We start from the raw sequence: 13,334 nt of genomic DNA on the forward strand, positions 1-13,334 counted from the left end.
AATGTATTGGAAGAAGACTGAACTGAATTGCATGCAGCTTTTTGAATTAGACCTGCTTGCTTTTAGCCATTTTGTCCTTACATTTATTTAGTTTTATACTGGTCTAATATAAGAAATTAAAGAGAAGTCAGTGAACTAGAATATGACAGATAGTGGGGGTTATTGTTTTTATGCAATTTAGTTGCTAACAAGAACCTTTTCCATTAACAATAAGTTTATTATAGGTTAAAAGTTTCCTAACATATTTACTACCAGCTAACAGCCTTGTTTGTTTTAATCAATTTTGATAAATATTTCATAGGATCTTTAAACGTTATTGTATATAGGTATGAATCTATTTAGGAAAATGTCTTATTGATTTGCCCAAGACGTTTTTTCTTCAGCCCCTTCCTTTTTAATCTTCCACTTCCTGCTAGAAAAGGAGCACGTCAGCCATATGTCAGATTTTAATTGGCGTCTTCACTGTGGGAAGCTTGAGTCTCCACTTTGCAGACTGCTAATTATTTTGTTTGTAGTTTGACTAAATTGGAGCCAATTTACAAAAAAAGAAATCCAACTGAAAATTCAACTAAACCCCAACATTATGATGATTTCCAAATGGCCTTCAGAATCAAAAATCAGTCTTTATGTTGCTGGAGAAACATGTCGTCCTGTTAATATTTTTGGATCTGAGAGGCTCATTAGGGCTTTAATGCCACACCATGAGATTTACAACCCGATGTGCATTCGGGGTGAGTCAGTGTACCCGCTCCCGTCTGCTTCACTGAGCCGCGCTCGCCACAGGCCAGAGCTTATGAAACAGTGTCATGATGAATGTGGCTGGAAGATGCGAACTATCATGTCTATTTTTCCTTCAACTCTGTTTGAAGGTTTCTGCGTCTCCTCGTTTGATGTCTCGTCTTCTGTCACACTGTGTTTGTCCGCTTTCTTTTCTCTGGGCTCATTAATCAGTTTCTCATGCTGTCTTGTGATTCCTTACAACACAGAGGAAATTACTGCAGTTTCCCTGAATTAATAAGCCACTGTTTGCACAAACACTTTATTTATGTGGCTGAATGTTGGAGCTTGCCTTTCTTGTTCTGTCATTAAGACTTATTTCCTTGTCACCTTATTCCTTCCTGTTTCCTTTGTCTTCCTTTACAGGAGATAAAGAAGGACGGGAAGAGAGATGGAGGACAGGCGGCCATCATTAGGTCTGAACTTTCCAACGGCAGGGCCAGCCCCGTGTCAGACACTAACATCCGACCTGGAAAGAAAGGTGCGCAGCTCCGGCACAGATGCAGACTTGCATGCTTATTTACTGCCATCATTAGGTAACCTGACGTCTGCAGGGTCACACTTAGATCCTATTAGTGTGACTGGATTTGGGTCAAGGATTGCTCACCACTCTGCTGCTGACATGTACACAGATACCGCATGATGCAAAATTCCGGTTGGGTTTGGAAAAAAGACTATAAAGCAACGCGTTATTTAGGAATAGTTGGAATTTATTACTCCTGATCATTTACTTAACAATTCTGATAAAACCTAACCTACAAATGATTGTGAGCATTTCTTGTTTTTGTTTGATAAAATCAATGTTAAAAAAACCTGCCACAAAAGCACACAGACCTGACACTAAGGCGGACAAAACGATTATTTATAGATGCATAAAAAATCTGAAAACGACTACGACTCACACGATGTAACAATTAAAGAACTCAATGATAAACATAAATTATGGACAATTAACTGCACCGGTGCTTTTACTCTATCCTTTTTATTTTGGGGTAAAGGGACATTGTCATTATAGTTTCCAGATATGGAGTCAAGGCTAATTCTTCCAAGACCGAGACCAAGTGGACCTTCTAAGGCCAAGACCAGGACCCATGGCCAAGGCCAAGACCAAGACCGGACCTTCCAAGGCCAAGACCAAGATTGGACCTTTCAAGACCAAGACCGGATCTTCCAAGACCAAGACCAAACCGACCAAGACCGGATCTTCCAAGACCAAGACCAAACCTTCCACGACTAAGACCGGACCTTCCAAGGCCAAGACCAGGATCTTTCAAGGCCAAGACCAAGACCGGACCTTCCAAGACTTTGACCGGACCTTCCAAGACTTTGACCGGACCTTCCAAGACCAAGACCAGACCATCCAAGGCCAAGACCAGGATCTTCCAAGACCAAGACCGGACCTTCCAATGCCAATACCAGGATCTTCCAATGCCAAGACCAAGACCAGACCTTTTAAGACCAAGAATGGACCTTCCAAAGCCAAGACCAAGACCGGATCTTTCAAGACCAAGACCGGACCTTCCAAGACCTGACCTTTCAAGAACAAGATCGGACCTTCCAAGACCAAGACCAGAACCGGACCTTCCAAAGCCAAGACCAAGACCGGACCTTCCAAGATTGAGACCAAACGTTCCAAGGCCAAGACCAAGACAGGACCTTCCAAGACCAAGACCAGGACCTTCTAAGACCAAGGCTAAGGCTGAATCTTAAAAATTAGACTAATATTTTGAAACATTGTTTTTTTTTTTTTTCTAAAAGCAAGCAAATCCTACGCTACAAGATGCAGAAATGAAACAAAACGGTTATTCCTCAACTAAAACAGCTTCTTGGTATTAAACTAATAGTCATCATAATAACTTAATATGTAAATTATTAAATGTAGCCACACATCGATAAACAATCTCTGAAGTGAATTCATCAGCTAATGTTGCACAGTAGTAGTATGATAAATTAAAAAAACCTTAGGAGAGTAATAATATTTGCCTCTCATTTGTTAAAGTATAATAAAAACTTTGTAAGTTTCCAAACATTTCTGCTTTTTGCAAATTAAGGTCTAAAATATTATATACTTTAGGACAAAGCTGATAATATTACTGCTAATATTACTGGTTGGCGTTCATGTAAAAATAAGATACATTGGATTCATTTAGACTTATGAGTGTGATGAGAGTGACATATATGGAAATATAAAAACTGATATTTATATACACACAACTACAAAGAAATAAATTATACTATATTATCCTGTCAGATAAAACGTTTAAGCAGCTGCTAAAACAAATGTGTCTAAACTGTTGCTAGGCAATAAACCATCAAACTGCACATTTGAAGGTTAGATAAGAGAGAAAAAGTAAAAACTACTTCAAATAAAAGTAGTTTTTCAACAATAATTATAGTACATTGTCACATTTGGCTAAATTGTAATTTAAATTTTAGATGTCATTCTCCTCTCCTCGCAAACCCTTGATGCTAAAACCAGACGTTTTCAGCTTGCTCTTTGTTTCCTTCCCCTTTTCTTCATACCCTTTATGTTCGTTAAAAACAAATTTATTAACTTTAGAATCTGCAGAAATTTTTTACTGTCAGATTGAAGGTTTTTGCTCCAAGAAAGCTAGATTGCAAGTGGACATACAAACACTATTTTAACTTTGAGGACAACATGCCATAATCCAGGCTGGTGTTGTAAATATGCAACTGCAACAAGAATTTGCAGTCCAAAGCCACAGTAACGTTGGGTTTTTTAAGATGGCAGCATGCAGCTGTGCTGTTATCACTGCTGTTGCTTTTGCATTTAATTCACATTCAGTTTGCTGTGTTGTTTTGGATGTGCGACTGCAGTAAAGGTCAAAGGGAGTTAGGTTTTCGCATATTTGTCAAAAACTATTCGAACCAACCAACTATTCAAAGCCCGGCAATATGACACCAAGCCCAAGACCAAGGTATCACATTCGGAGACATTTCATTTTCATAGATAAACTATAAACTCATTAAAAACCATTAAAACAAAGCCTTGAAAAATACTCTTAACACACTTAGACACATTCAACAAAAACGATAACATATATGGTGATTTACAGGTCCTTCTCAAAATATTAGCATATTGTGATAAAGTTCATTATTTTCCATAATGTCATGATGAAAATTTAACATTCATATATTTTAGATTCATTGCACACTAACTGAAATATTTCAGGTCTTTTATTGTCTTAATACGGATGATTTTGGCAAACAGCTCATGAAAACCCAAAATTCCTATCTCACTAAATTAGCATATCATTAAAAGGGTCTCTAAACGAGCTATGAACCTAATCATCTGAATCAACGAGTTAACTCTAAACACCTGCAAAAGATTCCTGAGGCCTTTAAAACTCCCAGCCTGGTTCATCACTCAAAACCCCAATCATGGGTAAGACTGCCGACCTGACTGCTGTCCAGAAGGCCACTATTGACACCCTCAAGCAAGAGGGTAAGACACAGAAAGACATTTCTGAACGAATAGGCTGTTCCCAGAGTGCTGTATCAAGGCACCTCAGTGGGAAGTCTGTGGGAAGGAAAAAGTGTGGCAGAAAACGCTGCACAACGAGAAGAGGTGACCGGACCCTGAGGAAGATTGTGGAGAAGGGCCGATTCCAGACCTTGGAGGGCCTACGGAAGCAGTGGACTGAGTCTGGAGTAGAAACATCCAGAGCCACCGTGCACAGGCGTGTGCAGGAAATGGGCTACAGGTGCCGCATTCCCCAGGTCAAGCCACTTTTGAGCCAGAAACAGCGGCAGAAGCGCCTGACCTGGGCTACAGAGAAGCAGCACTGGACTGTTGCTCAGTGGTCCAAAGTACTTTTTTCGGATGAAAGCAAATTCTGCATGTCATTCGGAAATCAAGGTGCGAGAGTCTGGAGGAAGACTGGGGAGAAGGAAATGCCAAAATGCCAGAAGTCCAGTGTCAAGTACCCACAGTCAGTGATGGTCTGGGGTGCCGTGTCAGCTGCTGGTGTTGGTCCACTGTGTTTTATCAAGGGCAGGGTCAATGCAGCTAGCTATCAGGAGATTTTGGAGCACTTCATGCTTCCATCTGCTGAAAAGCTTTATGGAGATGAAGATTTCATTTTTCAGCACGACCTGGCACCTGCTCACAGTGCCAAAACCACTGGTAAATGGTTTACTGACCATGGTATCACTGTGCTCAATTGGCCTGCCAACTCTCCTGACCTGAACCCCATAGAGAATCTGTGGGATATTGTGAAGAGAACGTTGAGAGACTCAAGACCCAACACTCTGGATGAGCTAAAGGCCGCTATCGAAGCATCCTGGGCCTCCATAAGACCTCAGCAGTGCCACAGGCTGATTGCCTCCATGCCACGCCGCATTGAAGCAGTCATTTCTGCCAAAGGATTCCCGACCAAGTATTGAGTGCATAACTGTACATGATTATTTGAAGGTTGATGTTTTTTGTATTAAAAACACTTTTCTTTTATTGGTCGGATGAAATATGCTAATTTTGTGAGATAGGAATTTTGGGTTTTCATGAGCTGTATGCCAAAATCATCCGTATTAAGACAATAAAAGACCTGAAATATTTCAGTTAGTGTGCAATGAATCTAAAATATATGAATGTTAAATTTTTATCATTACATTATAGAAAATAATGAACTTTATCACAATATGCTAATATTTTGAGAAGGACCTGTATACACTCATGCACTCCTGTCCTTGGAATGTCTCTGTTGATGCTATTCACAATAACTGAAAGCTAAACAATAGTGCCACCATGTGGATAAATACATAAACTGCAGGGTCATGTACTCATGCCCCAGCTGATGTGAAATGAGCCAAGAGTTATAATGAGGCTAATGGGTGTGAGGCAAACAACTGCGAGGCTAAGAGGAAGTGTGTTGGGGTCAATTACGTTTAGACAGAAAAGTCAGAGAGAGCGTGTTAAGATTTAGCAAAGAGACCTTTAATTAAAGTTTTATTTCATTTATTATTTGTTTATTATTGTGTGTGATGCAGGAGAGCAAATCCGTAAACGGAGATGTAAGGCTTCCTTCAGCTATGCACCTCAGCATGAAGACGAACTGGAGCTGAATGTAGGAGATGTCATTGAGATCATTACAGAGGTGAGGCTCAACGTACTGTCATTTGTTTAACAGTTTAAACAACAAATCAAAAGAGACAGGAAATTTTATAAATGTTAAACATATATCTAAAGCACCACATCACCTCTTTTTGGCACCCTGTGAAAGACATGTAAAACCCCTTCAAATAAATAACTTTTAGTATTTTGTAAATCCTTTTTAAGAGTGTCTAAAAACTTTATATTCAAATGTTTTCCTGGGGTATAAATATGAATCGACACTGTGGCCTAGTTCTCTCAGCCATTGGCTACTTGGCTAAATGAGGACCCAAATTTATCTTGGCATCCCACACCATGAGGGAGATGACAGAAGAAACAAAAACTCATAAAAACTCAACTGCAGCAAAGAATGGCATCCAAAAGCATTTGATGCTATTTAAATCCCAGAATATAGCGGTCGCTTTCCTACCATCACAAACATAAATGTTTGCTGGACTCTGCTGGAACTGGAACTGTGTGCTTTGATCAGGTTAGACTAAGATTAATCGAGATTGGTGGAGTAAAAGTTGTATGTGATGTGAGCTGGTTTCTCTTTTAATGGCCTTAACAGACTGCTTGGTGTCATAAACGTCTTGCAAAAATGAATAAAAATCTAGCACATTCTTCTAGAAAACTAAAAATTGGTCAACGTTTGATCTTTCAGGAGGATCATAATCTAACACAAATCAAGCATTTACCAGGCACAGAATAATGCTTGCCGGACCATATCAGTTCGCAGACCTAGAGCATAACCAAGGACCAAGGATTCTGGATGATCTACAAAGATTGTTCTGAGAGAAATTGCCAAAAATCCCCCTTTCTGTTTGCTGAAACACTGTGACATATAATGGGAGAATACTAATTGTCCCATTGGCAAAAAGCGGATGTATTAGGTATTAGGTATTAACTTTTGGAAGTGGCCTTACCAGAGCACCGATTATAATCTTATAGAGAATTTTAAAGATTAGGGTAATGGCAAGGAGGCCTTTCAACCTCCAAGATTCGGAGTTCATCACCAAAGATAATTTGTCAAAACACTAAAGGAAACATGCAAAAAGGTTTGCTTTCTGTAATGCCAAGTAAGGTTTTTCCATTGTTTATTGAAAGGATATAAATCATTTCTGACATGTTTTTTTTAATGAAATATAAAGATTTATTTTATTTTTGTTACAAAATTGAGACTACTTTTACTTTGTGTGAGAGGCTGTCTCATTTCCTGTCAGAAACAAACTTCTTGGTAGAATAAATCTATCAGAGGAAGGAATAATTTGGGGTTTAACTGTTTCTGTAGAGCAGCGGTCTGCAACCTGCGACTCCAGAGCCACATGTGGCCTGAGAAATATTTTTAAATAAAAAATGTAAACAAAATGCAAGTTCTATCATTTTTTTTCAGTGTGTTTTTCAATGCTATATTTGCATAAAATTTCTACAACAGGATGGCACTAATCATACAAGGAATCCATTATTAATTTTCCATAAGTTTGGAACATTTCATTTAAGAACATAGTTTGGTTTTCTCATAAATCCATAAAATTCTTCTTTGTATTAAAACATAAAAATTAGATATAAACTTTTATTTCTGAGATTTAACTGTAAAACCAAAACAATGTATACACTAAGTGTTCATAAAACTTGCTTAGGCTCACTTAGGTTTTATGGCTCTAAACAAATTTTATTTATTAAGAAGGGGGAAAAATTGCCCTGGAATGAAAATGTTGCTGACCCCTGATGTAGAGAATGCAGTCTGTTTGTGTCCTTGTAATTCTTGCCTCACCCTCTAGATGTCCTCAGTCACCTCTGTCCTACTTTTGTTTTCTGCATTTGATGTTTTTTACAGTGCAAGCAAGCAAGAAAAAGGTTGAACAAAACTAAACAAATCAGCTCATCTATTTCTACCAAATAATCGACCCTTGCAGTGTAGATTTCTTTTGGTTTTAATTTGTCAGATTGTCATACACGAGTAGATTTTTAGTTAGCAAGTATAATGTATGAGATGTTAAATTTAAATGATTGTGTTTCTTAGAGAAATTGGAGCAAAAAATATCATATAGCATATTTACTTTGCTTAATCTATGACAAATGTCCTTATTGTTATGGTATATGTGGTCCTCCTTTTTGATGGAAGTAAAACACCTTAAAGCAGTTTTATTGTCTTGATGGCAAGTTTCTGTTTGGATTTGAATGTCTCAAACTTCTCATATCGTTTGTCTCCTGATTATCTCTTCATGCGTTTAGGTAGAGGAGGGATGGTGGGAAGGATTTCTTAACGGGAAGGTTGGAATGTTTCCCTCCAATTTCACCAAAGAGCTTCTGGCTGATTCGGATGCTGCTGCCGTGGAAACCCCCAGCTCACTGGAGGAGATCCGCTACAGCCGTACCAGTGAGTTTTATAAAGCATCCAGTCCAGGCCACTTTTACCAGGGCAGCACCTTGCAGTATAAACGGTTGTGTATCCCTGTATTTGTCTGTGTGTGTGTTCAGGTAAAGACAGCCCTGGCAGTGAAAGTGATGGAGGAGACAGTCGGTCAGAATCAGGGTCAGAAATCCAACCTAAGAAGGTAATTAGTCACATATTTTAGCAGGTTAAATAAATGTAAAGTCATTTAATCATATAGTGAATAACCAACAACAAAACAGATCTATGCGAAATTATTGAAAAAAAAAAAATCATTAAATAAAAGGATAGTCAAAAAAACAAATGGATAAAATGCAAAACAGATAATGCACCAAACATAGTGTGCAATAGAAGTGGAATAATGAGAAGAGCATGAAGCAGAAGGTTTTTTATGAGTATGGCAGCAGTTTAGGTTTATGCAGAGGGTGTGAAGAGTCTCTGGCAATGTTCAGAGTCCTGCTCTGAAACTGATTCTGGACAAAGGTAGGGACACACCAATGTTCAGTTCCTCTCACTATCTTCTGCAGGGCGCTCTTGTGCACCATATTGAAGCTGGAGTTTAATGGTGACATGCAGTCCTTCAGAATGTTGTGAGGGTGCTGGTATGGAGTGTTGTTTGTTTCAGTTTTAAGTATGAATCCCCAAAGGGGGCCTTGGTTTCCACCCCCTCCTCCCTCACATATGCAACACCACACAGCAGTAGGGTCTTGGAGTGTGGGACAATGGGCCTTGTGGGCATGGGGGGAGCACCAGGCAATGCCCCCCTGTGCTATATTTGACCCTGTCCAGCACCTAAAATTTGAATGCACTTGAGAGACTTGGGGCTTTGGGGTTGGGGTGGGGGATATTCTGCTGTCAACAAGCACTGGGGTCTTGCATACCCCAGCCACAACCCCAATTTTAAGGCACTTCAGACATACACATTTGCATTCATCACAACACTTCACATTGACACACACACACAAACACCACGGAGGAGGAACAATGCTCAGGGGGCATGATGTGGTCTCCTGGCTCCTGCCACGGAGCCTTTGTTAGTTCGATGGGGACCGGGGGTGTAGGGATTACCTAGGAGTCTCTGATGGCACCATGAGGGGGCCCAGCAGGGAGCTGCTCGCCTTGCTGGGTGTTGTCTGTGTGGGTGCTTGGGCCACTTCCCAGAGTGGAGGGCCCCTGCCTGGTGGCCTATGGCTCCCAGGGGTGTCTTGGGCTGTTTGAGGGCTGCGGGGGCTGCGCTGGGCTCTGGTTGGTATCCCTTCCTCTAGACCTCTTGGGGACTGGTCACCCAGATCGAATTATTGTGCCCCTCCTATCTTTGTCGCTCCAGGTTCCGACTGCTGCGGTGAGCATCGGACTCTGCTTGGTGCCAGGGGTTAGTGCAGGCCCTGGGCAGCCGTGAGAACCAATTCCCGGGCTTGGCCTGCATGGCTGAGGGGTGGTGAGGCTGGTCCAGGGGCAGGGGGCTCTGTGCCTCTCTGACCTAGAGTCTGCTGCTCCTATGCCTTGCACGCAACCTACTTCTGTGCTGGGCATATGGCTGACCTAGGGTGATGCTTTATGTCTGGCTGCCTTGGACTGCTACTGCCTTCCGGAGCCGGGTCTACCTACCCTTTGTTGCTCTTTGGTACTGTGGATTGCAGGCCTTCTAGCGTGGTTTCCCAGTCATTAGCTCAGAATCAGGTCAAGCAGGAGAAAACCAAGGCCTAACATACAATGCCTTGCAAAATATTCATACCCCTACAACTACAAACATCTACGTGTTTTATCAGGATTTGAGGTGTTAGACCAATGCAAAAATAAATAAAACAAATCTAATGCCCCCTTTTAATTTGATATCTCTACAAAAATAGTACGAACAGTTGTGCTCAGAAGTCACCTAATTTTGCTATTTATCGTTAACAGTAAAACATTATTTGGGTTTCAAAAGCACAATTGATTTGGCTTCTTTTAACGTCCTTCCAGATCCAGGGGGTTGGCTTCGGTAACATCTTCAAAGACCAGCCCATCATGCTCAGACCTCGCTCCATAGATCTAGATTTAGAGAAGGTAAGTCTCTGAGTCACACACAACGCTATTTATTCCCATCCTGTCAGAGGACATCCCATTGACTCACCACCATTTCCTTAAATAACATCATCACCTGAAACTGTGAGCTTTTAAATTAAATAGACATAATTAATGCCCATAAAAAACAGAGGCTGTAGAATGTATTTTTTACAACATGTGCTATTTTAAGCACATACATCTATCTGCCTTAAGTATGCTTTAATACTTCAGTGTAAGGAAGTCTTACATTTAGCTCCTCCCAATTCTCAGTTTCACGGCACAGGAAGTCGTTTTATGTTAAAATACCCCCCACACACACACACACACACAAACACACACACACAAACACACACACACACACACACAGACACACATCCTGCAGGGATTTGACGAGCAAAGCAGAAGTGAGAGCTCTGCAGAGCAGACCGAGGCCGAAAGAGAGAGTGAGAGAGAGGAGCCTAAATAATACAGCTTTTCACACTAGTCTACATGTTCTCATGTTCTCCAGCTGCCTCTGCGCTAATGCAGCACAGCTCCGACTTTAAGTGAACGAGAACCAACGGTAGGCTCCGGCTTTTTCTGCCTCTTCTTCTCCTTCTTTCTGTTCTTTTCTCGCCTTTTACATTTTCTTCACTGCTGTCTGCCTTTATGGTACCTTCCTTGTTTTAAGATAATCAGCGTTAAAGAGCTCGGATGTTGACATGATGATATCACATTCCATATCCATTGAAGCTTGTGTAAATATTTTCCATTATTTACTATTTTCTATTTAAATTGTTATATTCAGGAGGAAAACACATATTTTGTGTGTTGATTGCAGTTTTACATCACTAAAAATTTGTATTTTCCCTGTAAACATGACACCAGACCTAATTCTCGATCTCAAAAACGAACAAAAAGCCTCTTATTTCATCTATAATTAAACAGATCAGCTTAGATTTGTCTGCTTTTTAGCAGTTTGTCCATCCAAACTTTACAAGACAGCTTAAAAGTTTATATATTTACAGATTGGGTAAAAGGTGTATTTAATATTTGTAAACTTCGATATTTATATGACAAAAAACAACCAAAAAGCCTAGACGTCTCATTAAACTTTGCCTTGTTTTACTGTATTTTAATTACAAAGAGAAAACGTTTTACGAACAAAAGAGAGAAATTAATACATATGAGTCAAAATTAAGCAAACATCAAGAAAATAGATTGATGAAATAACACAAAAAGCCTTTTAAAGGGATAGAATGGTGCCTTAAAGCTGGTACTGGCCATCAGAGCTTCCTGTAGCTCATGTGGTGCAGATGTGTCTGAAGGATGTTTGTGCGCCTGTCCCGCTGAGTGGGAGGCTGGTGTGTTACTTTATGGTGAGACGAGTCTCTATGCTCCCTAATGAGGCTACGGAGGAGGTGATGGGAGGTGGGGGAGCATCTTCTTCCAGCTAAGTCACTCGGAGCCAGTAAGTTTGTAGAACCGAGCTGGAAGATCAGTTCAGCCTGATGAAATCTAGCTGCACACTCCTTAAAGGGCAAATATCATCACTTTTTTGTGCCATTAAACCTATACATATTTAACGTATAGACCATAAATACATCATAATCAGCCTTTTCATGGTTTTTCAAAGCAGTTAATGAATTTAAAAAGCGCTTTTCGACATCTAAAAAGGCTTATTAGTCATGCCTTTTCTTAAAAACAGGAAGTGAGTACTATATAAGGAGGAAGACGTGTCATCTGGTTGATCATTGTTGTAGAGAAGATATGGACTGGTTTCTTGATTAAAAAATCAGTTCTTTAAACTGAAATATGTTGAATGGATGCATGATCGCTTAAATACAACACAGAATAAAGACTATCTATGTGAGAAATGTGGGTCAGCTCCATTGAAATAAACAGATGAGGAGGGGAGATTTCTCTTCACCTACCAAAAAGAGTCTCTCTGTTGGAAAACCTTTTTTGTCCCAGGATTGCAAAGAAATTGCATTCTTGGATTTAAGAGAAGGAACAACCCAAAGCTGAAGGAAAGAGGACTCAAAACAGTTTATGCCATTGCTAAGACAGATAGCTCGAGCAGGGAGTAAAAAGGCAGGCCACAGCTACAACTGCATCTGTTAGCATAAAGTTAGCATAAAGTTTGTCAGGTATAAAAACTGCTTTCTTTGACAGTTGATTTTACTTTCTGTCCTTCTTTAGTAGAAAACATTTACAGAACTAATCAAATCAATAACAGCTCTGTCCAAGCAATCCTCCTGGGTGTTTAACTACAACAGTTAGCTGTAGCTGGGACTTTGTTTTTTCTGTGTCTGAGCCTAATAAATGAAGTTGACAACAGCCACATTTTGATTTTATATCAGTATTTTCGGTTCACTTTTCAACCACCACATGGGTAGAGTTTCCTTGAAGTGAACTTCCAGGACCAAAAAACATGTTGTTTTAGGGAAACTAACTGTAGATAGGCTTATTGAGTCAGAATAGTGATTTGAATGCTGCATTAATGTTGTGTAGATAAACCACGAATAAATTGTAGCCTGAATATGTGGAGAAAAGATTGACTTTTAGAGTCACTGCAAGACTCATGTAAAGCAGGCTATTTTAGTGACGCATTTGGTGCGAGGAGCGTGCTGCTGCATGCCTGTTTACATCAGTGTAACAGTGCTGGTCAGAGCTGGAGCAGTTACAGTGTCTATGTGAATGCTGTCATAGGGGTTTCGATTTGCATCTTTTACAACATGGGGCCTAATATCACAGCAGTGAATTACAGTCAAGCTAGCTCTATGGGGCCAGTTTGTTAGGTCTCCAAACCACCATTCTCAGACATAATGACTAATTTATGCTTTATGAGCTCAAATTGCAGCTGGAGATTTTGTTGTCATTGGTTTTGTCTTGGGTTAACATTGTGTAATGTGTTGATGGTTCTGTTTACCAACTTTCAGCTGAATTCTGGCCTGGCTTATGCTCGCTTCTTCTTTAACGTTTTTTTTTTTTTTTTTACATTTTTTTCACTTTGTCATAAAAATG

The 13,334-nt window shown here is 40.0% G+C and overlaps 1 protein-coding gene across 2 annotated transcripts in view; it reads left to right on the forward strand.

Annotated features, from left to right (window-relative positions):
- The window catches only part of sh3kbp1 (SH3-domain kinase binding protein 1), a 58,270-nt gene that overhangs the window by 20,262 nt on the left and 24,674 nt on the right, over positions 1 to 13,334 (forward strand). For both annotated transcript variants that reach the window (XM_047349863.1, XM_047349862.1), the window contains exons 3-7: positions 1,144 to 1,258; positions 5,785 to 5,891; positions 8,123 to 8,267; positions 8,369 to 8,445; positions 10,245 to 10,328. In XM_047349863.1, coding sequence (XP_047205819.1) covers positions 1,144 to 1,258; positions 5,785 to 5,891; positions 8,123 to 8,267; positions 8,369 to 8,445; positions 10,245 to 10,328 — 528 coding nt within the window. The remainder of the gene's footprint in view (positions 1 to 1,143; positions 1,259 to 5,784; positions 5,892 to 8,122; positions 8,268 to 8,368; positions 8,446 to 10,244; positions 10,329 to 13,334) is intronic.

This window comes from Girardinichthys multiradiatus, chromosome 21 (assembly GCF_021462225.1).
Source record: "Girardinichthys multiradiatus isolate DD_20200921_A chromosome 21, DD_fGirMul_XY1, whole genome shotgun sequence".
Classification (NCBI taxonomy): domain Eukaryota; kingdom Metazoa; phylum Chordata; class Actinopteri; order Cyprinodontiformes; family Goodeidae; genus Girardinichthys; species Girardinichthys multiradiatus.